The sequence below is a fragment of the Channa argus genome, chromosome 2, assembly GCF_033026475.1.
Source record: "Channa argus isolate prfri chromosome 2, Channa argus male v1.0, whole genome shotgun sequence".
Classification (NCBI taxonomy): Eukaryota; Metazoa; Chordata; class Actinopteri; order Anabantiformes; family Channidae; genus Channa; species Channa argus.
This window is the reverse complement of record NC_090198.1, coordinates 29,071,437-29,098,870: the sequence shown is the minus strand read 5'-3', so window position 1 is coordinate 29,098,870 and position 27,434 is coordinate 29,071,437. Positions and strand designations below refer to the sequence as shown.

Below are 27,434 nucleotides of genomic sequence, written 5' to 3'. Positions count from 1 at the left end.
TACACAGCTCATACAGCACACCCAGCTTAACTTGGTAACTCTATGTGTGTGTCGAACTGCAGAGGTCAGTCAGTCCTTCATCATTCCAGGAGGGTCACTGCCCTCAGGACCACAAACACCTCAGTCTCAGTGAGGTCAGTGTTTGCTGTGGAAGCAGCTGAGGGCACAGAACTGACTGACTGAAATAATCCAATTACGGTAAATTTTTATTTGACCAACAGGGTGGGTTGCACATGCCGTCAGCGTTGCCCTGTGACTTGAATAAAGCCCTTTTCAGGATTTACTGCACCGCACCCATCACACACTGGTGAACTTCTCTGCTCCAGGTGTAGGGATGAATCAACTCTCTCTGCTCTGAGGAAAGTTTGCACTTATGAATCACAGGAAAACAGAAAATGCCTGTAGTACATGTTGCTACAATAAGTACTTCTTGCTGTGAGCAGCCAGTTAAACACACTAACCTGCTTGTTCTTGTCATGCACTAGAGTTGAGGTTTGAACCTTAAAACGACGGTATTAACCATATCGGAAAAACTATAACTGAATAAATTAATAATAAAGTATGTCAGCATATACAGGGGAAGATTATTGGATTTTTCTAAGAACTTGGAGACTGACAACAACTCAAAAAAGTGACCAGTACCTCATCACACAATGTGGGTTTTTGTAAATGTTCTGCTTCTCATTCATCCATTCACACTAACAATCACGAACACACTCACACACCGATGGGGGATTTCCATAGGGGGATTTCCATAGGGGGATTTCCATTTTGCCACCTGCATAGCATAGCAGCTGAACCAACAACTGCAATATTGGTGGACAACTGCTCTACCTTCCTCCGCCACAGTCGCCTATTTTGTGCAAAATATGAAATAACTATTTTCCTCAAATACTAAAAGTATTTGTAAAGTACAATACAGCTATTTAGATGAAGTGATGCACAGTATCCACAGAAAGCAGAAGGACAGATGGTGGTAGACTTTGCAAAGAGGATGGAAATGGCTGTAGTGAACACTTTCTTCCAGAAGAGGCAAGAAAATAGGGTGACGTATAAGAGCGGAGGTAGAAACACTCAGGTGGACGACATCTAATCTGAAAGAGATCAGTGACTGTAAAGTGTTGGTAGGTGAGAGTGTAGCCAGACAAGACAGGATGGTGGTGTGTAAAATGACTCTGGTGGTGAGGAAGATGAAGAGGACACAGGCAGGTGAGGTTGTGGTTAAGTGAGGCTTCAAATCACAAACATGCTGAAAACAGAACTCTTCTGCACCTTGCTATGCACTTAAATCTATTAACAAAACTCCTTTCTGCCCTTTCTTGCATCTCATTAAACATAAACACTGGTTCTGATAGGACTTGGCTTTAATGTTTTCTCCTTAACTTAGATTTCTGCTGCCTTTTAACTCACTCACTTTGGATAAAAGTCCTAAATGACGAAATGTAAATGTAAAATCGTGTCGCGATACTGCTTGATTCTGAAACCTTGATTCTGCTTCGAGTAGTCAGCTTCGAGCGTAACATCACTATTTCAGACCTGTTAAAACAATTTCAAATTCAATGTAAGGAAATGTATTATCATAGAATAATAGGAGCTATGGTGAAAGACAACATGATATACATTGAGAGTCATTGAGAATTTTGATTTGAATTTAAATAGCAAGAACATCAGACCGAAACACTTGAGTACAAGGAAAGGGCCAAAATAAATCCCCAATTGTTTCAGCACAGAAAAGCAGACGGTCTGCAGATCCACTCCTGTTTAGAAATCACTAATTTTGGTATCATTGTGAAGGATAAGAGAAGTGATACGGTACTTAATCTGCTGTTGCTGGCAAAGTTTTTCATCTACACATTCAAATGGAGGGAAAGAGAATCCCTCACTTCTGCTTTTGAAAAGGACACTGTGGACCTTGAGACTAATGAAGAAGTCTTTTCTTAGAGGCTACGAAGACATGTGTGAGGCGACCTGTTGAGCCCTGTTTGCACTTCCAAAGGTGTGGGTTTGTTTCTCTTTATTTAAATTAATTTGATGTCCCTTGTATGGATTTCTACGTGTTTATTATTATTTGTATGAATTTCTGTCTGCCTTAATGTTTTTAACCCATCCAATGTGCCTCACACACATGGTTGCATATTGTATACAAGGAAAAAAAGAAAAACCTTAACCTTCCGCTAACAGCTGGGAAAAAACTTCCGTCTGTGACGTGGCAGGAGAGCCCCGCCCACTTGTTCCTCATCCTCCTCTGATTGGCTGATTGTCCTGCAGACGTAGCAGTTTTCCTGTTTTGTAACACACTCACCGTGAATGTTATCAAACAACGACTTTCTCCGTAAGCACGAGCCGAGCGGAAACCGGGAAGCACGTTTCAGGTAAATTTGGGCTTCTTAACGCATTGTTTGGTTTTTAAATAGTTTCATTGAAGTTCCATTGAACTCACAAGTCTAAGCGCCGTTTTGTGTTGTTTTCTGCGACAAAAAAGACAGGAAGCTGAATTAATGCATAACATTTCCATCTGAATCACTTGATGCAGCTCTGTAAAATGCAATGGTCGTTTTTTCCTACGCTCATATTTCCAAACTTTTAAACGTGCCAATACAGACTTACCTGTAACCCCTGTGGTGCGTTCGCAGACTCGTCAGCATGGCTCATCAGTGCATCCACTGGTTCCGCAAGGGTCTCAGGCTGCATGATAACCCAGCACTGATGGCTGCTCTGAGGGACTGTAAGGAGCTTTACCCAGTGTTCATCCTGGACCCTAACCTCTATTACACGACCAGCGTGGGCATCAACCGCTGGAGGTTCCTCATTGGAGCCCTGAAAGACCTGGACTGCAGCCTCAAGAAACTTGACTCCAGGTAGAAACACAGGGACAACTTTTAGGAACAAGTGATAATTGCAATTAAAATAAAAACCAGTATGTTCATTGCTGAGTAAGATGATACAGCTTGTTGTCACCCTGTCAGAAAAAAAAAAACTGCACAGAGGTACAAACGAGCCACAGGTGCACTTGGGGAGAGGAGGACACATTGGATTTTAACCCGCTATGTGAAACCGAAATAAACCAGATAAACCATGTACAGTTTAAGGAAAATGCAAACTTAAACCCCATTAAACATCTGTGGAGAGACCTGGAGGCCAAAGTGATTCAGAGCTGCAATAATAACTACAACAAAAAATTATAATAATAAGTTCACAACTCAGTAGATTGTCTGAACACTTTCTGTGATGACTGGTGTTATCATAGCGCTACACTGTCATTTTGTGGTGTTTCATGCCTGCAGACTCTTTGTTGTCAGAGGGGAACCGGAGGATGTGTTTCCCGAGCTGTTTAAGAAGTGGAAAATAACAGCGATGACGTATGAATACGACACGGAGCCCTACAGTTTGACCAGAGACAAAAAAGTGGCGGCACTGGCCAAAGAACACGGGGTCAAAGTCGTCTACAAAATCTCACACACTCTTTACGATATAGACAGGTACAACTTGGGCTGCACACATGTACATTCGCAAGTAAGCTACTGCATTGTGTAGACATGAAACGCTTATTTTGTATCTTTTCTTTGTAGGATAATAGAGGAAAACAATGGGAAACCCCCCCTTGCTTATAAGCGTTTGCAGGCAATAGTGAAGAGTCTAGGTCCTCCTAAGAGACCGATCCCTGCTCCAACCATGGAGGACATGGAAGGTAGTCACTACACATGCCACTGTATCACTGTTAGTTAGTAAACCCCATTATGTGACGTATTTTTTTATGTTACAGATGTGACAACACCTTGTTCTGAACAGCACGAGCAGACATATGGGATCCCGACCCTGGAGGAGCTGGGCCGTGACACTGCAGCTCTCGGAGAAGAGCTGTTCCCAGGCGGAGAACAGGAGGCTCTGAGGAGACTCGATGAACACATGAAACGAACGGTATTTTAATTTCTCTTCCCACTACAAGTCTCAGTCAGCGTTACTGCACTCTGCTGTTACCACACACTTACATGCAACTGCATAGTAACAACCTTAGCAACGGACGTCTGGCCTGTCTCCGTGTCTCAGGGATGGGTGTGTAGCTTTGAGAAGCCTGAGACGTCTCCGAATTCTCTTAGCCCAAGCACCACTGTTCTCAGTCCATATGTCACGTTCGGTTGCCTGTCTGCACGCACATTTTGGTGGAGGCTGGCAGATGTTTACCAGGGGGTGAGTACAGATCCAAGAACTGTCCAAATGAAATTATGTCGGCGTCTAATAGTGCGTGGTTGGTTTACTGGTTTAATTCGCACTGCTCAAGTTTATACTTGTTTCCTGAGCGTACGTATACTTTTCAACTGCGGCCAGATTATGTGTTGCAGCGTGTTCAGTTATCAATGCAAAGCCCTTTCACAGCTTATAGCTTAATGTTATCGCGACGGTTGTTTGTGTGTGTTTTTCAGAAGAAGCATTCACTTCCTCCAGTTTCTCTGCATGGACAGTTACTCTGGAGAGAGTTCTTCTACACAGCTAGTGTGGGCATCCCAAACTTTAACAAGATGGAGAGCAACCCTGTGTGTACTCAGGTGGACTGGGACACAAACCCTGAGTATCTGGCTGCATGGAGAGAGGTACTGTGGTCCGAATTCAAAAACTAAAAGTTGAACGAGTCACGAAAGGCTCACGTCATCACAGTTGAATTGGGGAACAGTTACGGTCGTCCTGTGTTTCCGTAAAGGCTCGCACTGGTTTCCCCTTCATTGATGCCATCATGACCCAGCTGAGGCAGGAGGGCTGGATCCACCACCTGGCCAGACATGCTGTCGCGTGTTTTCTCACCAGGGGAGACCTGTGGATCAGCTGGGAAGAAGGCCAGAAGGTGTGTAAACTAATTTGCCCTATTTGTTGCTATGGACAAGGTTAAGCTGCCCACGTCCTCAACACAGTTTGCAGTCTGCAGTTTTGCAGAGTGGGTGCAGTTTACTGTGTAGCCCGATCAGGCATAACATTCAACCTGTGCAATTTAAAGCATCCAACACAGCAGCTCTGCCATGAGTAGAATTATGTATCACCTTTCTGACAGTTTCATCCTAAAACCTGAGAAATTAGAACCTTAAAATAAATTGCACTGGTCGTCATAATGTTAGGGTGTATTTTCTTTTTTAAATCACATTTTAAGAAACTGTCCACCATGACAGTGTTACAGGAGTGCAGATGTCATGGGAGCTTTTAAAACATGTCCTTCTCTGCTTCTGAAGGTGTTTGAGGACCTTTTGTTGGACGGTGACTGGGCTCTGAATGCTGGCAACTGGCAGTGGCTCTCAGCGAGTACGTTCTTCCACCAGTTCTTCAGGGTCTACTCCCCTGTCGCCTTTGGCAAGAAGACGGACAAAAGGGGAGACTACATTAGGTATGAGCACAAGTGTAGTTGGCTCCAATGATCACAAAGGATATATGCATTACGTCCAGTTTCTCTTCATCTTCTGTCTTTGCAGAAAGTACCTTCCTTTTCTTAAGAAGTTCCCGGCAGAGTATATCTACGAGCCCTGGAAAGCTCCACGCAGTGTGCAGCAGGCAGCGGGGTGTATTGTGGGTAAGGACTATCCCCGCCCGATTGTACAGCATGAGGTGGTCAGCAAAAGAAACGTCCAGAGGATGAAGGTAGCTTATGCCAAGAGATCTCCACACCCCACGGAATCACCGAGCAAATCACCCAGCAAAAAGCGAGGTATTGCCCTTCTGCCAGTTTGATCACCTGTGACGTTTATGCTTTTATACTGCGGCTGCATGTTTTCATTGAACCTCACATATTCAGCATTGTTCCTATGTTTTCCTTTCTAGGTGTAAAGCGCACGGCTCCATCAGTCATTGACATGCTGACGAAGAAACAAAAGAAAAACTGACGCCTGCACAAATGCATGCAGGTACTTTAAGTGTTTCCTGAAGCTGAAGCTGAACAGATCTGTGTCTTTAATATGCAGCCTGGACGTTTACTGTATGTTTTTGGAAATTTGAAGAGCTCTACTTTTTAATATTGCATTTTATGGATGTTTAGGAGTATTGGTGAGTATTCTTCTAGGTCCGATCAGGTTTGGACAAGGTTTAACTTAAAGAATGTTTGTTTCATGGGGATTCATATATCCTGGTTTACAAACTTTTTATTCTTTCATGTAGCTAAAATTTTAAAAACCAAGTGCCTTACTGTTACATCCTGAATATGTCTACACTGGGTTTTTGTCTCCAGTGATGTGATGCTTTTATTGGCCAATTAAAATAATGAAATATAAAAAAATGTTCAGGTTTTTTATGTAATTAACAAGGAAAAGATATTTGTTTTCAGAGCAGAAATTGAACTGAAACTCTTTTTTTTTTTTTTTTTTAGTGGGGACATTTCATACGGTCAGGTTTACACCACCTGACCTGTCACAACCACATTGAATTTGAATTCAAAATGAGCCTTTCCAGCTGTTACTTTGTTACTTGAGTACATTCATATTATTTAAATATGAAACATTTCATAAAATGTAACAAAATTACAAAGAGAATTATTGCCTTTAGGACTTGGATGAAAATCTTTTGCAGTCAGTGAAGTGTGGAACCCATGGACATGACCACATGCTGAGTTTCCTTCCTTTCCTTTAGCCGCTGCTTGTCTGTGGGTCTTTCTGCCTTCAGTCTTTCCCTCTACAGACGTCTTTCTACCGATCACTCTGGTACAACTTAACCTTCATCAGCCCAAAGAATCTTAATCCAGAACTGGGCAGGCTCTTAATGGGTTTTCCAGGGTTACCAGTGGATTGCACCTTGTTCTGAATTAAAGCTGAAAGTCTTCGCTGACATCTGTATCATTTCAAAGGCAAAGCAGCAGTGTACAGAGGATAAAAAGCATCATTCCAGTATTTATGAACCTGACTGTAGCTGCCATTGCTCAGTGTTACCACAAGAGGTCACTGTGGTTCCACCTGCAGAAAAATCTGTCACCGTTGAATTTTCTTTATTAACATTTTATCGCAGATCATTAGGGAATAAATGCTTTGTGTTCAGTTTTCAGTCTAAGCAGCTGTGGGGAGTTTTATCAACTTCAAAAATGTAATTGAACCATTTTGAAAGTCCGTCACATAAAACTTTCGACCTTCAGTGGGAAATAAATGATTTATTCATCATGTCATTCATGTTAATTCACCAAATGTATGTAATGCAACATAGTGACTGTCAGCTCATGTTTAATCAGGAGTATAGTCCCCGTGCAACACAGTATAAGTTTGGCCCTTCGCTCAATACACAACAACACCACAGTGTCATAGTGCAGACAGTGATTGGCTGAACGCAGAGTCAGTGTTTGAAGGGAGGATGTGTGGGGCACACAGCTGTCCCTGGAGGTCACGTCGTCTCCGGTTTCTGCTTCCTTGGAGCCGACGCTGGAGTGAATATCCAGAAGATGATGTCATAGCCTGAGCAGCGGGCCAGACGGGTGTACAAAGCCAAACTCAGTTTCCACAGAGACCTGTCAAACATCAAAACAGTCCGCTGTCCAACCGTGTATCTGTGTGTGTGTGTGTGTACGTGCGCGCAGTTTTCTCAATTGCATCATGGGAAAAAAATGCTCTGAAAGTCAGTCAGTAAACCAGTGTGTTCAGTATTATGCTGTTCTGCTTCTGTAAACATGTTGACCTCAGTCCCTGAAACGTCCATTAACCGCTGACCAAAGCTACAACTATAGCGTCTTCTGTCCCGGGTGTGTCTTCCCGTCTGGCCGTGTCGAAACCTCACCGCTCAAACCGTCTTGGATCTGGCTGCTGTAATATTCCAGCTGGATTAGTACAGCATGTTCCCATGCGCCTGGTGTTTCATGTAGCATCAGTGGTAGCGGTTTATTTCGGTTCCTTTTGCTCCACAGGCATCAAACAGTTAATTCCAACTTTCTGCATTCCAGGTTTACTAGTGTGGAGAACAGGAATAGACACAGGCTGCATGTGCTAAGGCCGTGCGGATTTATTCCTACACATCTCTGTCCATAATAACGCCACTCAGTCAAGTTCATTTTTTATGAAATGTTTCATATTTAAATAATATGAATGTACTCAAGCACTTGATTGGCATCAGAACCAAACCAGAGGAACTGCCAGCAGCAGTCTGTTGGCTTAAAGTGGGTCAGTTCAAGTTTCTGTCACCATTTTCTGACAGAGCCAGCAGACATCCCCATTTAAGCCAATTTAAATTTCAGCTTCACTGTCAGCCAACAAACAATACTGATTCTTAGCATCATTAAACACAAAGGTATCTGCAGTGAGGCTACTTCGCTTGGAGAGATGTTACAAGCGGCACCTGTTTGGGACAAACATGCTGCCACGGTTTAATCACACAGGAACCTGAAACTACGCTGACATTGATTTTGCCTGATATTGTGCACGTGGCTGAAAGCAGGTGTTTCTCCGAGAGCCAGGTGCTTCACGCCGAACGAAAAAACGGGGGGGACGTCGAACTGCTCAAAAGTTTTTCTGATTAAGCTAATCACACCAAAACAGGGGAGAGAGTGGGGGACGAGAGGAAGTCGCACGTCGAAGGGTCACGGCCACAAGCTGAAAGGTCACTATTTATTGGACACCCCAGGGGCTGGTGAATAAATGCCGCTGTGAAACTGAAGAGCTGACAGTTGTCCAACCTGCTTCATACCTTTTGCTCTCCGCTGGCACACACACAGACACACACAGACACACACATAGTCTGCTCACGTCCTGCAGACCTGGGCTTCTCCATTACCACTCTGGTTCTAATGACTGATCCTAACAATTTACATTTGCCCTGCAGCAAACGTCTTCTATTTCTGATATGGCAAAATACAGATAATGGTATAAACACAGGTGATGTGAGTGAGCATCATGATGTTTCAGAGAGAGAGAGACACACACACATAATATGACGTCATTAGCAGAACTACACAAAAACAAAACTTCATAGCAAAGCAACAGGTGGATGTCTGTCATCCTACTAAATGTAGAAAGAAACATTTATAGAGATTTGATTCTGTTTTCATGAGCACTGGTCTCTCGCAGTTTTACTTCTGCCTCAACACATAATCAGTTCTTTTGAAATTTGTGCCTTTTTTTCAGACCTCCCTTTTTTTGCACTTTATTGTGCCGTAAACTTCATCGCATCTCATCTTCATCATCTTCTGCACATTGATCGACACCATCACAAATTTGCCTTTATATTCCTGCGAATTCTCAAAGTCCAACACAGATATTTGTCATTTACAGAGTAATCAGAATATTATTTTCACTGCTCATTTCATTGAAATCAGTCGAGCCTTTTGGGCGAAGTCTCCAAAGGTCTGTTGTTCTTGGATTTGTGCATTTTATTCCATTTGTGCTGACAGATCCTTCCTCTCAGATTTGATGGGAACTGTCAGTCAGCTGCCGTCATCAGGTGTCTCCACAGATGTTATGATGCTGCAGGACGACTGTCTGGGCTCTTTGCTTCAGATCATTGTCGTGCAGTAAGAGGAACCACCACTCCAGCCTCAGGTCTCATCCACTTTGAGCAGATTTTCCTATAGGACTTGACAGCATTTGTCTGCATTCATCCTCTGATCAGCCTCCTTGTTGCGGCTGCTGTGAAACACCCCCACATTGTGACTTTTTACTTTTACTCAAAGCATCTTCTGTTTAAACACTGGGAGTTAAGGAGACCTGTGCCTTTCTAAACCATGCCACTTTGTCACAGGTGGACTCCTAGACTCAGCTCAAAATAACTGGTGGCTCAGTGGTAGAGCATTGCAAAAGTCAGGGGGTTCGAATCCCACCCCACCAGGTGTGGCCCCACCCTGCTGCCAATGGGAGGGCTGTGGCCGGAAGGGCGTCCGGTATAAAAACACATGGCAAATCAATGTGCAGAAAGTTCTGTTGTGAAGACCCCTAAAAGAAGGGACAAGCTGAAAGCTGTTGATCTTTCATTATGGTCAATTTACACACATGCTTAATGGGGAGACACCATTAAATAATGTGTCTCTGCTGCGTTTCCACACAGTGATTTGGTCTTTTTGTGTGCACACACCCCATCCAGACTATCCAGACCATCCAGAGGCAGCTGTGTCTTCCAGCCCATGCACAGTGGACGGGCACAGTTCTCCAGCCTACACATGCGTGTCATAGCGGGGAGTGTATTGTAGGGAATCGCTCATGGAATCTTTTCTGAAATGCCATGTAAAAGTACCTGAAAACGATTGTCTTAAACAAACTAGTTTCAATTCTAGGCATCGTGATTTGTCCAAATCATAATTCTAGTCGACCGTACTTCATTTTTTAAAAGACGCCTTCGCTCATGAAGTTGTAGTTTGAGTAATACCTGTAATTGAATGCATTAAAATTCACTCTGATTTGCCTACATCAAAATATTGCTATACTTCTATCTGAGAAATGCCTCCAGATGACATCACTTGTAGGAACCTTCAGTTCAGATTGTGTCATTTTGTTTCTCGTGCTGCGGAGGTTGTAATCATGGTTTACCTGCTTTTCCAGAGCTCCTCCAGATGACATCATCTGAACTCCCAGTGATAAAAAGCTCCTCCAGGTGATGTCATCATGGACGAAATTTTGTTCAAGAAGCAGAGAAAAGTTTAAATATAGTGAAATCAGAAGGAAGTTTAAAAGCACGAATGTAGATTTAAACCCTAAAATAAAGCCACAGAAAGCAAGTGGAAAATTGGTGAAGTTGCCCTTTAAGGCATGTATTTAACAGTGTACACAGCATATTTTTATGAACATATTTAGATGTTTGACTGGACTCCTCTCTTATTAACACAATACACTCTGCCGCTAATCTATAACTACTTTATTGATCCCTACAGGGAAAGATTTGCACATTCAATAGAACTTGTCTGAGGACACTTTGACAGGAGGCAGCGGGAATCAAACCACCAACCACCTTACCAACTGAGCTACGGCCGCCCCTTACAGCTAGCAATGAAAGGATGGAAAAGAAAGTTAAAATAGCTGACCAGACAGCACATAGGCATGTGTGGTATGACAAGAGTGTGTGGTCAGATGAGATGATGATAATTCAGATTCATGTCTTTGAGCCTGATTTATGGTCAACACACTCAGGAGGCCAGTTATCAGTCCAAAGCTGGAAGCTTTGCAGTTTGGCTTTAATGCAAAAACAGCACATCCTCTCAAAGATCAATTCATTCAAATACAGTTTGTTTGCGGGTAAAACTACAATGTCCACATGATACTTGTTTTCCCACTGACTCACTGACTGTGTTTGTGTGAATCATGAGTGATTTTCGTGCTGGTGTAAAGTGTGTGTGTGACAGTGTGTGCGTGCCTGTGCAAAGATAAGAGCCCATAGCTCTTTGGCACTGACTGGGATCTGCCTATATAAGGCTGTTCTATTCCGACGGCTTTTCCTATGGGGATCTGATGCAATTCTCCCTCCCAGGACAATGCTTCTCACACTGTGTCATATTGTCTCATAAACATGGGATATTAACGCTATTTGAAACTATTAATGTCTGAAAGTAGGTACCGCTCATATTAACGGCCATAAAAAGTGATGGCGTCGTCCTCCAGATTGACAGGCTCACACCAACCTTTACTACAGCGTGTGCACAGAGCTCACGGTCTTGAGGAGAAGAGCAGCCAGCGACTGAGCGCTCGAGTGGTCCCTCAGTTCTCTGAGTTCATGCAGTCCACTGCTACCAGAATAAGAAAGAAAAAAAAAAACAAAAACCTTCGCCCACTGTTTTAAATCCTCTCCCACCTATTTGGGGGACTCCCACATCTTGGATGACCTTGAGTTTAAATGGAATCAGTGTGGAATTCTTTTTCTTCGTAGGGATTGATTCTTATTGAAGTGAAGCATTTTGACTCTTTTAGTGCATGTTTTCTGTGACAACTCATGGACATTGTGATGAGCTCCTGTGCCCATTTGCAGGCAGGCTATAAATAGAGCAGCCCCCTGCGCATGGTCATGTTTGACAGGAACGCGCACTGCCCTAAGTCAGTGCTGTGGACTATCTGTCAAAGGAGGAAAAGAAACTTGTGAATGGTGAGTTAACTGTGGAGAATAAACGGCCGAGTGGTGTTTATGTAGCTAATGAATAGGAGAGCGTGTAAAGGAGGGAGGCATCTCTCATTGGAACTACTGAAAACCCCCAAATGTTCCATGTTTGCAGTCTCTAACACAACCTTTGATCAAGAGTTCGTGTTGTCACTCTCCCTTCTCTTTCAGCTCCCACCGGAAAGGGAAAACCCCAAAATTAGAGGCAACACAAACTTTTTTTTTGTCTTTGAGGACTTTTTAGTTTTCCGGAGCATTTTTTTTTAATTTATTTTTTTAATCTGGTGGAAAATGGGTTCTCGGAGGACGGTGACACGCTCCCTCTCTGCCAACGGAAGGTCCATCAATGGGGGCGACGTCGACGGGAGCAGCCGTGCAGGTGCATGCAGCTACCTGTCGAACGTGAGACCAGAGAACAGGTACGGAGTCCTGAATAGTTCTACAACCATACCTGTAACCTGCTACGAATGTGCGTGGCATGTTGTTTGTTGCTATGGTCACCAGAGTTTAAATACACCACTGATTAAGAACAGCATCTGAGTTATGCAGCTATGCAGTTCACATTGAGCAATACACCAACAGCAGCTTCTGCATGGAGGGATTTTTTTAATGGGTCTGAGTGGACAGAGAGTGTTGAGATAAAAGCAGTTGATTTCTGCCTTAGAGGAATTTAAGAGGCTAGATTTTTAATTCTTTGTCACCCTTTGTTTGCCTTTAATGGGACAATTTCTTGTGCACGTCACACTGAAAATGTCAAGTGTTTTACGGCAGTAATAATGAGGAATTATTGTCTTGTTTGCATAAGTGACAATTTGAGCTAATTTTAGATAAGTCAGCAGTATTTTTTGTGTCATGTGACTTTAAAACAGCAGGATAAAGGACATGTATTTGTCCATCCATCCATTATCTGTAACCACTTATCCTGTTTATGTCTCGGGGGGCTGGATCCTATCCCAGCTGTCACAGGGTGAGAGGCAGGGTCCACCTTGGACAAGTTTCCAGTCTGTCTCAGGGCCAACACAGACACTCCACCATTTACATGCAAATTCACACCTACAGGCAATTTAGAGTCACCAGTAAACCGAACATGCATGTGTTTGGACTGTGGGAGGAAACCGGACTCCACACAAAAGGCTGCAGCCCTGCAGGACGTACATAGATGTGCAATACGGACATTATTCAGAAGTGTGACTGTCTGTAGGATTAGGGTCTCGACTTGTTGACTTAGCTGTGACTAACGTGCTCTCAAATGTAACTTTATCTTTTAACTGTGCACCGATCCAACACTGACACCATCACCTAATAAACACATGCTCACTGATAATGTAATATGCATCTAACACCACATCAATCCATATTATGTCTGTGAAGCTTTTCTCCAGACTGTATAAAATCTGTATATGTACGGAGGGAAGAATTTGCAGACACAACTTCGTCTTTGCCGTTTCTACCTTCCCTGTGCAGGAGCACGCTCTGCAGTGTGATCGCACAGTTGACTGAGGAAACTCAGCCCTCGTTTGAAGCAACCCTGAAGTCAAAAGCCGTGTCTGAGAACAGCAATGTGAAGTTCTCGTGCGTGGTTGCCGGTAAACACGTCATCGTGCATCTCCAAACAGATTGACACACACCCTCCAAGGCTTTCATCCATATTTAATGTGAATTGAATTGTCGCATAGGAACTTAAAGGGGGAAAAAAATAATGCACCGAATCTGCTCAAACTGCTAGAAATTACACATATTCCGCACAGTTTTCCTTTTTTTTAAGCTGCTACAGAATCTACTCATTTTTTCTTCTTGTCTTTTCAGGATACCCTGTCCCTCAAGTTACTTGGTATAAGGATGATATGCAGTTGGACAGATACTGTGGATTGCCTAAATATGAAATATTCCGCAATGGACAAAACCATTCCCTGCACATTTACAAGTAAGTGTCTTTGGAACATGGTTGGATTATGTGCAAGTCGGCCCCCTGGACACGATGTGAGGGAGCCCCTCCTGTGTGGGGGTCTCAGACTGAGAGAAACACAAAATGAGGGCCCTGGGATTGTTTTGTGGGCATGTTTGATGCTCGTGTGGCTGCTTTTTGCCACATTTTCTACTGTTTGTAGCTGGTTCCTCTGTTTTGCTCAGTCTGTGGATGGTTTTTAAGCATTTACTGTCCAGTTAAGATTGTTTTGGCTTATCCTAACGTCCCAGTGCCCAGTGGGACTAGGTGAGGAGCCATTCAGGGTGTGGATACACTAACATGACTTCTGACTGCACTTGGTGTATCATGATACTATAAGATCATCACTTTTTATATAAATAGCAAAGACACTTTAAGTGAGCTTTAAATCTGCTTAATCGCTTGTTTCTTTGCAGCTGCACAGTGGAGGATGCAGCTATATACCAGGCCTCGGCCAGCAACACTAAAGGCATCGTGTCGTGCTCTGGGGTTCTGGAGGTGGGTGAAATGAACGAGTTTAAGATCCACCAGCGCTACTTTGCCAAAATGAAACAAAAGGCAGATCAGAGATGCAGGGAAGCAGAAGGTAAAGAAAACCTGGAGCCGCTCCGAACCATCAGCCCAGAGAGGACACAGAGGAAACGCCGCTCCACAATGGAGGCCTTTCTCAGCACTCCCAGCTCGACGGAGGACGAAGGCAATGACGAGAACCTCCAGGAAGTGCCTGGCGAGACTGAGACCGGGCTGCAAGAAGCCGGCACAGAGGAGGTTGAAGAAAAGCCAGTCCCGGTCACTGATGGGCCCGTGTCTGCTGTCACTAGTGGATGTGATGTAAGTGAAAATGATCTCAGGAGGGGGGCATACATGCACGACTCTGCACACCCACCCAAAACTCCCGTCAACAAGAAGATTAAAATTTCCAACTGGGAAAAAGTTGCAAAGGCAGATACAGTGGGAGAGAGGGCGTCTGAGGAAAGGAGGACGAAGGAAGAGATTCCAGTCTCCTCAGCTCTTTCCTGCACAGAGTCAGACGAGGTCATGGAAGTAAACAACATTACTAGTTCTTCAGTGGTGGATTCATACGTCCACGCACACACGAGAAAACATCAGAAATCCACAACAAATGAAGAAAAGTTTGTGACAAGGCCTTCGAGTGACAACAACGAGTGTGTTAGGCCTTATCAGAAGGAACAGCTCACTGCTTTTCCAGCTGTACCTCCATCTGCTCCACCGTCTACAAGTCAAACTGTGTCAGAAGGTGGAGGTAAACAAGCTGCAAAGCACGGGAAGAAAGCTGGACGCAAAGATACCGGAGGAAAACCAGATACACTCCTAACCCCGACACAACCACGGGCACCAGAACGACTGCGCACATTAAGGGACGACGCTACTAAAACCGAACACGTGACACTTATGGACGTTGACAACGAGTCAAAGACGTCCACTGGTGAATCTTTAGCACACAGAGACCTTGAGTCAGTGGACACACTATATGAAAGCTGGACTGCTTTACATCAGCCTCCGTGTGAACAGGCGGGAGATCAGCTGTCTGAGGAGGAAATCCGCCAAAGAAACCAGTCTGGCTCCCGTCCAGCCCTACAGAGCGAGGTGAGTGAGTCTTTCTCCATGAGCTCATTAGGGCTTTGTGCTGCCAACACAGGCCTCATCAGTAACACATGCATCCTCGGGCTATTTATACTGCTTACAAGTATGTCCCGCTGTGGGACGAGAATTAAGTGACGCACATGTTGACAGACGCTTCAGTTGTACCTTTATGTCGATGCAGTGCATTTGATGTCGAATGTTCAAACCTCTGGGAGGATGCGATTCAACATTTCGAATTTATTCATAAGAACAGCCTCATTCTCATGTGTATCCGTTACAGATGAGAATTAGCTCGGCTGAAACTACAATGACCGGAAATGATAGGGATTTGGTTCTGGTTCTGTCAATATCCAGTTGTGGCTTTTACACAAACCAGATATCGTGAGCTAGTGAGTGAGCGCTAGCAGTGCTGTCATGCAGATTTCGTTACCTCTGGACAGCTACTGTAGCCGTTTGCCCCTGTTTCCAGTTTGTTTGTGCTAATTTAAGCCAACTGGCTGCTATTTAATAGACCCATATTAGAGTCATGTCAAGTTTCCAAGGTCTCCACCCACGAACTCCCTGAAAATGTTGAAATGTTTGAAAATGGAAGTCGCATTGACGGTGTTTGAAGTTACTAAATAAGTTAAAATACACAGAAATTCTTTGTGTGCTACAAGGTGCTTATGCTTGGCCATCAGGCAACATACTCATACCAATCGCTGCTATTTGATTGGGATCCGTTCTCTGACCACGCTTATGCAATCACCTTGGGCTGAATCCCAATGGCCCTGGGAGCTGCGACCGATCCCTGCATGACCACAGCACCACTTAAAATGGTCAGCATTCCTTTCTGGCCACACTGAAACATTGAATAGCAACCTTCCTGAGTGGGCCTCAGCATGTCGCACTTAGGTGAAAAAGGTATATTGTATAATTTTATGTTATTATAGGGACTTTTTTTCCCCTTTTAGATAATGTAAACAATGTGTATTTCATCGACAACCCCAATAAAAAAACTAATAAATACAATTAAAATAAATAAAATACAAATAAAACCAGAATGCAATGATCTGTAAATTTTATTACCAGCAGTCCTGGACCTTTGTTGCTGGATTTTTTTGTTTTATGATGCACAAAAAGGTCCACACAATTGTAAACATCACCCCGTTCCAACTTTTTTGAGACGTGTTGCTGCCATCAAATTCAAAATAAACGAATATTTTCTACTAAAGGGTCTCAGTTTCAACATCTGATATGTTGTTTATGTTCTAGTGTGAATAAAATATAGGTTGGTGAGATTTGCAAATCATTGCTTTCTGATTTTATTTAGGTTTTACACATTGTCCCAACTTTTTTTGTTGTATATCATGGCTTATTACTAATCCTAGGGGAGAGTGAATCGATTTATAGAATCTCAAACCCAAATATATTTAATACTTTTTGCATGTTCACAAGATTCACAAGAATGCAAATACTAATATATGGCATGTATTCCAACTTGAGAACCTTTATTAATGGAAGCCATGGTGATTTGTGCCCAGACTCCCTATAGAGCAGGTTAAAGATCCGTTTCCCCGGTTTAGAAAAGTCTCTGTGGTTTTTCCAGTCCTTTCTTTATTTGTTGCTGATTAATCTCGTGAATGAATTATGAAGGCACACAGTGGTAAATGAACCCCCACCCCAAATATATAAAGTCCCCTGACTGAAAATGACCCAAAAGGACTACAAATGAGGTATTGTCTCTGTGTATTTTTAGTAATTTTTTATTTATTTTTTTGTCTTTTTTTTTCTTCTTTTTTTTCTTCTCTTTGGGATCAATTTGTGTCTATTTTTGGTCATTTTTTTGTCTCTCTGGGATCATTGTGCATCTATTTTTCCTCATTTTCCTTATCTTGGCTTATTGTGTTAAGGATTTTTAGTAAATGATGTTTGTACATTAGTTTTTTTTTTCTCTCTCCCTCTCTATTTGGTAATTTAGTCTATTTTTAGTACATTTTGGGATTTCTCTTCTTTTGTGGGGGGGGTCTTTTTCTGAGCCTGACCTCCCCTGACCTCTCATGCCTGGAACTCCCATTTCATAATTCATTCACGATTACCCTGCTGCTGTTTTAATATTACACCTGTTGAGCCGTATCCTGCACAGCCTGGCTAAGGTACTTATTTACAGCATGGAAAACTCTGCTTGTTTTGTATCTTCTTGCACAGGCTCAGACAATGAGCAACAGGAATGAGGCACCTGCCAGCCTTGAGCCTCCACACGACCATTGTGCAGTGGCCGAACTACCACCACAAAAGACTGCACTGGAAAGTGAGACCACAACTGTTGACACACAGACTTTGTCTTTGAACACTGCTCTTCAACTATCCATGGACAAAATGACACAGGCCACATTGCATCATTCCAGGGGATCAGATGAAAGCCATTCGGTCCTTTTTACAGGGCCTCAGAAGTCACCCCTCGAAAGCCCTGGGGCTGGTGAGAAGACCCAAGGGTATAAGGTTTCCCCCGCAGCCCTGCAAAGCCAAGTTGAAACAGCTATAAAATCTGTTGATGGGACGGAAATACAAGTAGATGAGAAGGTGGAGAGTAATGAGGAAGGTAAGTTATTATTGCAGGATGACAAGATGGTCCTAAATGAGAAGATAGATGAAATGGAGACGGAAACTGCTGCTCCAGGGATCGTGATGCAAAATAAAGAAAAGGAAACTCCACAGAATAAACCAGTGTCAAAAACTGTAGACGAAAGTGGCTCAGAAATACAGCATGTGAAGCCAGAGAAGTGTGAGCAATCTACACCATATCTCGAAAATAATCCGCAAAACACACACTCACTGCCGCAGGTGATAGACTTCGGAGAAATTCCAAAACCCGCATCCGAAGTCATATCCATTGCTGAAGTGCTGAGGGCACAGTTTAAAGCTCTGGACTCCACAATAGCAAATTCAGCGCCGGTTCAAGCTGAATTTGTACCAGAGGACACATCTGAGGAAGTGAGGGACGGAGACAGAACAGGTAAAGAGGACACGAAGGAATCAGTGCCCGACAGGAAAATGGAGAACACTCCAACAAACATGAAGGCAACACTCATGGAGATTTATCATCAAGTCAATAGAGAGCCAAGAACCGAATGCAGCTCAACTTCACCTGTTCAGGCTTTACAAAAACCGCTTGTAATCCCTCCTATATCTGTGACCACTACAGAGACCACACAACTTCATGGCAGTGCCAAAACCTCTAATGATGGTTTTATGGACACTGGTCAGAAAACTAAAGCATCTTCTCAGGTTCCCCTGACAGATTGCCCTATTGTTTCCCCCACCAGGAGTGAAGACACCAAACACATTTTTCCTGCTTTGACTTCTAATGATGAACTGACTGTCAGCCAAAGATCAGGGACTCCTATAAAGGCCAGCGGTCAGGAGACAAATACTCCTGTTTTGGAGTATGCCAACAAGGCAACTGAAAAAGACTTGGAACTGATACTAAAGATAGCTCCAGATATTAAACTCAGCAGCAAAACTGAAAGCGGAATTTCTGAAACAGACTTAGGTCATTGCAATACTTTGCAGAGTGCACGAAAGTCACCCACTGACAGAGCGTTCAGGTCCACAGATCCACAGGAGAACCAGCATGTCCAGCAGGACCGGCCTAAAGCTGAGGAGCTTTCAACTCATCCTATTCTTGAGGCTCGTCCGCTGTTAAAGGAAAGAACCTGTGTTTCTCCAATCCCCTCTGCAACTCCACAAGAACTGGCATCTGGGGCCCGTCGCAAAATCCTACCACCCCATAGCCAACCCGAGGAGACCACGGAAGCCACACCACCTGTTGACAACCGATCTCAGAAAAAGGACGTTTCAACCCAGAGCAGCAAGCTCTCCACCGGTCCTGCGACGCTCTCCACGTCTCAAGGCCTGTCTCATCGCTCGGTTCTGCTCCAACCGGCCGCTGAGCAAACCTCTCCTGTAGAACGGCGTTCTCCGCTCTCGGGCAGGAGGAAGACGGCATTAGAGAGTCCAGCACCAAGTCAGCAGTCCAGTGAGAATGTAGTCCCCGTGAAAACTGAGGAGAAAACTGCAGAGAAGAACAAGCATAACCCATTCAAAGGTACAACAGCCCCCACGTCATGTTTTTTCTTACTTTGGTTTTGTAGGGAGAAGATAGATATGCAATGTTTTTGCTATTTTTAAACCTATAAGGATGTTAGGTTTATTCATTTATTAGAGCTTAACCGGGAGTCTAAACTTAGAAAGGGTTATTTCAAAAGTCTGTGACAACTTCTGAAAAGGAAAAAAACAACTTGATCATTATTCATATTCATCATATTATAAGCTTAACTTATATCATTATGTTGGTTTTCTTAGTACATCAAATACATCAGTCAGCTTATCGATGCTCTCAGGGTTCTCAGATGTGGTTCTTCATTTCTTTATGGCTTTCTAGTTACTTCTCTGCTGACCTACAGTACAGTACTATACACTGGAGTATCAGCCTGCTTCATTTATGAGAAGCACATCTAGTCCAGAGGAAGCAGTAGTAGCAGCAGTAACGATTATACACTGTTGCTAATGGTGAATTGAGTAAATGAAGTCCAGCCTGCCCCTGCTGCAGCCGTCAGACTGATGGTGCTGCTGGTTTTGGTCACAGTGTTTTTAGACTCGTTAAAAACTCAAATGAACATGAATTTAACATACCGTGTTTCTGTTGGGCACAGACTGGTGAATTAAAACCCTTTAAATGTGATAAAGCCTTATTTCATCTCCACTGAACTGTGCGTCGATGTCATATGATTACTGCCGAGTTTACATCTAGTTTTTTTTTTTTAGAAGAAGCTTTATAAAGAAATTCAATCAAAAAGCTGTTGCAGTTACACCCCATAATCACACTAATACTCCTAAATCCAAGGTGATACAGATAGTAGTACAAGTACCTCAAAATTGTCCTTACACTAAGTACATGAGTAATTTCCTCCTCCATCACTAAGTGTGTTAATTGACACAGTTTTTTCATAAATGCCTGTTTGCATGTTTCATTTCGTCCTATTAACAGCAATTATTATTTTCTTGCATATAAAGTGTTTGTCTTCCCCGTGTTACCTGTGCTGTGTGTCCGTCCCTGCAGCTCCGCAGGTTATTCGGAAGATCAGGAGCGAGACCTTCGCCGACGCCTCGGGACACATGAAGCTGTGGTGCCAGTTCTTCAACGTTCTCAGTGACTCTACGATCAAATGGCACAAAAACGACGAGGAGATTGTTCAGATTAGAAGAAAGTAAGTTCGCTGGGTAACATTGCACAACACTGAATGATTGGAAAGTTGGTTGGAAACGTGTTTTTTTTTGTCATTTCTTAGGTCTTAGAGCAAAAAGTGCTCCAGTAACTCCGTTCTACTTTCAGATGACGCACTTGCACCAACAGATAAAATGTTTTCTCGCACATTTGAAATTTGTTTTTCCAGTGCAGGGGAGGAAACTCAGGTCAACCTGGCCATTGTTCAAGCATCAAGCAAGGACTCTGGTGTTTACAGATGCTCCATCACAAATGAATATGGGGCGGATTCAACAGACTTACTTCTTAGTGCAGAAAGTACGTACTCAACTCTCACATTGCCCTTTAGCGCAGCAGTTTAATTGCATGACTCAGCAAACATCCTTCTGTTTTCTCTCTCACAGTCTTAGCGGCAATGTCTCTACGCGAGGACCTTGGTGGTAAGGAAAGATTTCCCGTGTTCTGATGACTCTCATCTGTACCTGACATACCCAACTCCATACATTATTTTGCTCGTTGTGCAGTTGGAGAAGAAATTGAAATGACTCCCCTCATATTCGGCAAAGGCGTGGCCGACTCTGGTGTCTGGGGCAACAAGTTGTTTGGACGCATAATGATGCAGGAGTCTCGCATTGGTGATGGCTGCTGTCATAAAGTCTGGAGGGCAAAAGTCATCTATGGCCTGGAGCCTGTCTTTGAGTCTGGTAACACGTGTATCATTAAAGTACGCAACCCTATCGCATATGGAGGCAAAGAAGAAAGCTGCCTTATAGACAGAAACCTGGAAACCGTCAAGCAGGTGTGTAGCAAAGGTTTATTTTACGAATCATTTATTCTCATCTGCTTAAATGTAAATGCAAGTCTGACATGAATAAGTCAGGTGTTATTCCTGCCGCCCACAGAGGATTATTGTGAATTTGATGCATTTACGTATGTAGGTTCAGCTTATCTTTGCTGGCTATACTCCAATGTTCTATTTGCAGGAGTGTAAAATTCAGAACTTGGCTCGTGAATACTGCAAAATATTCTCCGCAGAGGCACGAGCAATTGAAAACTTTGGGCCCTGTCTGGAGTGAGTAAAATCCTTATCAAAAGTTAACGGTCTTGGCACTTTACAGCTTAGTAATAACTTGGGAATAGTGGGGTAACGGTTCAGAAATAAAAAGGTTATATAAGGGTAATAACAATGTAATATCACAGTCATAATTATATTGGGGCATAGTTTAGCAAAACAGTGCAGTAATATTTCAGAAATACCACGGTGATTTAAGGTAATAACCATTTAATAACAAAGTAAAAAGATCTCGGTAATTATGACACATTGGGGAAATTGTTAGTCAATAACAAAGGAATGTGGGTAATATTTCTGTAATAACAATGTAACAGGGTTATTGTGTTGATAATAACAATTATGAAATTAATGTCATGTAATAATAAAGTGATAAACATGCAATAACTTGGTATAAGCAACAAATTTAGGTAGTTAGTATAAACTATAGCTTGAAAACACAAGTGGACATTTCTGTGTAATAAACACGAATCAGGCCTGAAAAGGTTTCTACTTAATTTCATGGTAATCTTTGAAGTCATATGGATGCACATGGCAACACCACAGACGTGAAGCCCCACTGCAACCGTGGCCTCATTTCCATGGTAATAGAGATATCGCCATGAAATTAAGAAGAAACAGGTAGTTTAGCATTTTTCCGATGTGATTCGTGATTATTACACAGAAACTACCACGTGTGTTTCCAGGTAATTACTGTAGCTCTTTAGTTTGCACATTATTATCTATATGTTTTATGCCTCCTTACACCTAGATATGACCATTGCCCACAATAAGCATTTACCTGCTTTTTCCTTCAGTAATTAATTACTGCGACATTATTTTGTTTGTTTTATTATTGATGTGTTAACCGTATTACATTGATTTTAAAGAAATATTACCTCCATTAGAGATTGATTTCTGAAACATCGCCCCACTATTACCAAACCCTAACGTCTTTCTAAAAGCACAGATCATGTAGGCCCCCTTAAAGTCCTGATGATCTTTGTTACCCAGTGTGGTTCCAGTCTACATGATGTACAGACCAGCAAACACTGTCCCCTATGCCACAGTGGAGGCTGATCTAACAGGAGTCTATCAGAAATACTCGTTCCTGGATCACACGGGCAGACTGGACATGAGGACTGGCTCCGGGGCGGAGCAGAAATGCTGTGCCCTGCAGCACTGGATCTTTCAGTGGACCAACGGCAATCTGCTACTGACTCGGCTAGAAGGTATAGATGGATGCCTGAGTTTAGCACAACATTTTTGAACAAAGAGTTCACGTCAGTAGCTAATTGAAGAGAGAGAATACACAGCTCACCATAACTAAAAGCTTAAAATACTGTAGGATGGTGACTTTCAGGTCAGTGCACCTCGTTATGCTGATTTAAGTATATTGTGCTCTGAAAACTTGTTTGTATGCAGTCTGGAAAAGTTTGGATGCCGAGTTAATGTGGTGGCTGCGCCTGTCTGTCGCATCTAACTATATTACCATAGAACAGCCAAATATAAAGTCATTGTATGGTGTTATTTTGCAGGTGTTGACACTAAGATCACCAATGTTGGAATTTCAGTCAAATCAACAGGGTGAGTATGTTTCAATTGTGTTGTTTTTGTCAATTGCACCGTAAAAAAAAACTCATTTTACAGGTAATTTACATTTATACCAATCACGACTGTATCAGTTGGTTTTGTCGTGTGTTGCTGCAGGCATCAAGGTCTATCTGTTGAAGGGACGCCCAAAGTTTTTGAGCAGTTTGTCTCCCAGCACCAGTGTAACTACTTCTGCGGTCTCCTCAGCCTGAGGTCGTTAAAGGTCATGGACTCTTTGTTGGCTCCAACGAAGACGAAGGGCTCCAGGAGCCCCTTACTGCAACGCAAGACGGCTGCCGGTTCCTCGAGCCCTCAGACCGGCCGCAAAGCCGCTGGCAGCCCCAGACTGCCCAGGAAGTCCGAGCAAGAAGGCAGGAAGACCCCCACAAGACAAAAAGCCTCTGAGGCTCCTAAAACGATGCCAGAAGACTGATATCTCCTAATTATCAGTATAAGTATTAAACCCTTCAGGGAAAGATGAATAAATAATATGTTTATATAATCCGTTTGATTTTAACAGCCACCATTCCTTGCCATGATCACTTATTGCTGACTGATGGCCTCATATGTTGTGTTTAAATCCTAGGGGCTAAAGCTGCTGTGTAATAAAAAATTAGTATCTTCCTTGGGTTTGTATCTGTCAGATGTGTCGATGCCATTCTCAGGTCAGTGCATTTTTACTGCACAAATGTGACGTATTGACCATTTGGGAATGGAATGACCTAACATGTCATCTGCCGTATGTGTCATTTTTTAGTGTAAGAGCACGAAACATATTTGTTTTTAGTCACCCATGAAAGAAGCCTCGCGGTCAGGAACAGTACGTTTTAACGGCTGGGAGTGAACAACCTTTTTGGTCAGGACAGTCAGTCCGAATGTAGCTTGATGTGACACTGTTGTACAGTGGCCGATGCCTAATGCTGTGTTTTTGTTTTTTTGCTGTTTTTTTGTATTGCGACCTGTCATGTTTATTTGCATTTCTACATTTGCATTTTTAGAAACTTGCACCTTTGAACGCAACTGGCTGCGAAATAAAAAGTTCTGATCTGAAGAGGCAGTGCGCAACGTGAGCTTTTTAACGTCAGTGTATCAGGCTTAATAGAAATGATCATGTTACAGATAGAGAGGGCTGAGGAAAGAAGGCCGTCTCATCCACTCGACATTCACTCATTATCACACATCATCGCCTGGAAAGATCAGAAATGGAGTGTTATTATCTGAGAGGACTCTGTCATCAGTATGCACAAAGCATTTAAAGCGGAGCTCTTTAAATGGCCTGGTTCTGTAAGACAGTTTTAGTACTGCAACATTTTTGTCTAGTTTATGTTTTTACATCATATTTCTACAATTCGGATTAGTTGACCTTGCATAAAAAAAAAACATGCAAACCAATTGCCTTGGAAAATCAAAGTAAACTGGAATAAGAATGCTCACAATTTAGTTTGCACAACTAAAAAAGGAAAAAAAAAATCAGTGTACTCGGTATGAAGTTTTCCTCCAGCAGTCACCTCAACAGCAGTCTCATTTACTTGCTAAAACCATGCAGACCCACTGCCCTAAAGAAATCCAGCAATGGTTCCCTGTGTAACTGTTCCATCTAAGAACACTTCTTTTGTCAATTAGTTGTAATTAGGCTTTTATTTTGAAACCGTGTTTCCTGTTTGTGTGTCTGTGTGTCCACTGTGTATCATGTGGGAGAAAATCTGTCAGGTAAAGTGTTTGGACACAGCCTGATCACGTGACCTGATTGGGCCGTGTTTGTTACCATGACGACAGCTTTGGACCTGAATGGAGGAGCGCATGTCCTTAAAAAGCTGAACGTTTAAACGCACGGGGTTTCTAGCTGAAAGTAGGCCGCAGTACGTAAGTGCCGAAAACGCACGGAAGGCAGAAATATAACAATGACAATAATAATCATAATGAAGATTAGAACATCATATGCTGCGAATGTTCCAGCAGAAATTGAAGGGATTAACACATTTAACACACATCACCAGAGTCACCAGTATCCACTACGATTTCATATTATCCATTTATGTATTTCAGTCTGGTCGACTTGCCAATATGGCTAAAAATTGCGGTGCATTTCCACAGTAGTATGTCTTCTTATAATGCGGGTTCAGAACATACATATTAGGAGTAAACGCTCTAGAGGATTCATCCCTGTAAGGCAATGGCATTTTAAGAACTTCACATTTCATTTAAAAGAAGCGACGTGGGTGCTGTTTCTTTGATGCGTTGCATGTTTAACCGAGCTAACACTTCTGGAGAAAATCCGATCCCTTCCCAGAACTTAGACAATGAAGTGTTGCTGGCAGGCAGAGTGTGTTCACAGGGTGAAAGGTCAACTTCATCACAGTAATCATTTGTGATCCCGCTCATTTGTGACTCATTGTTTTATGTAAGCGGTAAATTTGCACACGAGTGCGAAGCTCAAGGTGCTTTTTACAAAAAAATAATCACTTTGTGTCACTTCTGATGAAGCGCAGCAGTGCGAGAGCGTCAGACACTGTCCGAAGGACAAAGGGAAGACGCCGGGGAAGATCATGTTAGAAACACCACTGTTTCTGTCACACATCAAAAATAGCTAAGTTGCCTGGTTGATTATGAACATGCATTTTATGGGAAACAGCATTTACATCAGCCCTGTTCAGAAATAGATCTGCTGAAGAGATTGTTTCCCAGTTCTGCGTTGTCCCCAGTCAAATTATGACGAACCTAATCGTTACTGTCTTCGGTTCGAACAAACCGCACAGGAAGTCCCCTCGAAAAAAGACAAACATGCAGGATTTGGTGTGAGTGCGGTGTGACAACAACATGGAAAAGTTTGGACCCGTGGTGAGACTAGACTCTCCTGCCACCTACTGTTAGTTCAATCACCGCACCACTGATGAAAAGTTCCTCACGCTATCAAACTGTGGCTTCATATGTGGAAGTGGGTGAAATGTTAAAAGCTTTTCTCATGTAACAATACAAATGATTACTGCTATTACACTCGGAATTTTTAATCCTTTCATTGGACTCGCATTTCTTTAAATTCGAACAAAGACAACAACAGACAAAAGCATGTATCCAAAAATGTGGTCTAACAAATAAACTAAAGGTTTATCACTATGCTGTTGCAGAATGCATCCATATAATTTCGATAATAACTTTAACTATCCTGAACCTTAACATGTTCACTTTGCAACATGTGGTCACGTTGTCTGCATTTTTACCTATTTAAAAAAAAAAAAAAGTCCGAGGGGAATAACGTCAGAGACGTACGATGAGACATACCTTAATCCGACATTAGAGAAAAAAAGAAATGATGGGGGAAGCAGAGAAATTACAGAGGAAAGATGCACTGGCACAGCTCTCACAGACAGAAGGCTTTAATGTGAAGCGGATCGCTTGGAGTAATTTTTGCATTAATACCCACGATAAGACGCAGCAAATGAGAGAATTTCTAGTCCCCAACTGCAGAAATTCAGAGTGTACACTGAGGCAGTGCAGCGCCATTTCATCTAACGAGACTCGATTGTGACGTTGTAGCACTCAGCGCCCGGCTATTTAGCACATTACACACATTTACACACAAAAGGTTTATTTCATTTGCATTTTAACCTGTTGACGAACAACAGCAGCAAGATGGATCTGCACAAACTTGCCAAGACTGTGGCAGAAAATCGAATCATTTCTATGCATTCAACCAGACATTATCTGCTCAATGTCAGTGACAGGATGTGGATGTACAGTCACTATCGTTTCATTCAATGAAATGTGAAAAAAAATAAAAATAAAGGAAAAGCAGAAACAGAAGCTTTGCAGTGTGGTGTCACGCTCTGATTGTGACCTCACAGTCATTGTGGAGCCTCGCTGACCTCAGTGAACAATGGTGAGCCAGGCTGGTTGAGACCATTTAGGGAGATTTCATGAAAATGATCACACATCCCTAAATGCCACAGACTAGCTGGCATTTGAAAAAAGTTTTATCTCCA

The 27,434-nt window shown here is 42.8% G+C and overlaps 2 protein-coding genes across 5 annotated transcripts; both read left to right on the top strand.

Moving 5' to 3' along the window:
- Positions 1-2,211: 2,211 nt before the first annotated feature.
- On the top strand, positions 2,212-6,251 carry cry5 (cryptochrome circadian regulator 5). 3 transcript variants are annotated; one of them, XM_067490101.1, is made up of 11 exons: positions 2,212-2,372; positions 2,634-2,858; positions 3,285-3,479; positions 3,570-3,688; positions 3,764-3,918; positions 4,048-4,188; positions 4,422-4,589; positions 4,697-4,837; positions 5,217-5,368; positions 5,454-5,686; positions 5,800-6,251. In XM_067490101.1, exons 1-11 carry the CDS (start codon positions 2,308-2,310, stop codon positions 5,859-5,861), a joined length of 1,656 nt encoding a protein of 551 aa, XP_067346202.1. In that variant the 5' UTR covers positions 2,212-2,307; the 3' UTR covers positions 5,862-6,251. The 3 variants fall into 3 exon arrangements, with proteins under 3 accessions (XP_067346202.1, XP_067346218.1, XP_067346212.1); XM_067490111.1 differs by having other exon boundaries at positions 2,285-2,372; positions 2,602-2,858; XM_067490117.1 differs by lacking the exon at positions 4,048-4,188.
- Positions 6,252-11,757: 5,506 nt separating this feature from the next.
- Positions 11,758-24,505, top strand: LOC137106581 (alpha-protein kinase 3-like). Of its 2 annotated transcripts, XM_067490079.1 has the most exons (14): positions 11,777-12,006; positions 12,190-12,437; positions 13,483-13,604; positions 13,825-13,942; positions 14,380-15,571; positions 17,756-19,655; positions 20,670-20,817; positions 21,004-21,131; positions 21,218-21,253; positions 21,338-21,612; positions 21,797-21,885; positions 22,876-23,093; positions 23,400-23,448; positions 23,572-24,505. In XM_067490079.1, the coding sequence occupies exons 2-14, from the start codon at positions 12,310-12,312 to the stop codon at positions 23,885-23,887; spliced, it is 4,719 nt and encodes a 1,572-aa protein (XP_067346180.1). In that variant the 5' UTR covers positions 11,777-12,006; positions 12,190-12,309; the 3' UTR covers positions 23,888-24,505. The 2 variants fall into 2 exon arrangements, with proteins under 2 accessions (XP_067346189.1, XP_067346180.1); XM_067490088.1 differs by lacking the exons at positions 23,400-23,448; positions 23,572-24,505 and having other exon boundaries at positions 11,758-12,006; positions 22,932-23,048.
- Positions 24,506-27,434: the final 2,929 nt, after the last annotated feature.

Coding starts and splice junctions, on each gene's coding strand:
- cry5 (XM_067490101.1), top strand. CDS start 2,308: ATGTTATCAAACAACGACTTTCTCCGTAAGCACGAGCCGAGCGGAAAC. Junction 3,480..3,569: donor ACTCTTTACGATATAGACAG/GTACAACTTGGG, acceptor TTTTCTTTGTAG/GATAATAGAGGAAAACAATG. Junction 4,189..4,421: donor TGGCAGATGTTTACCAGGGG/GTGAGTACAGAT, acceptor TGTGTTTTTCAG/AAGAAGCATTCACTTCCTCC.
- LOC137106581 (XM_067490079.1), top strand. CDS start 12,310: ATGGGTTCTCGGAGGACGGTGACACGCTCCCTCTCTGCCAACGGAAGG. Junction 15,572..17,755: donor GTCCAGCCCTACAGAGCGAG/GTGAGTGAGTCT, acceptor CTTCTTGCACAG/GCTCAGACAATGAGCAACAG. Junction 21,254..21,337: donor TCTACGCGAGGACCTTGGTG/GTAAGGAAAGAT, acceptor CTCGTTGTGCAG/TTGGAGAAGAAATTGAAATG.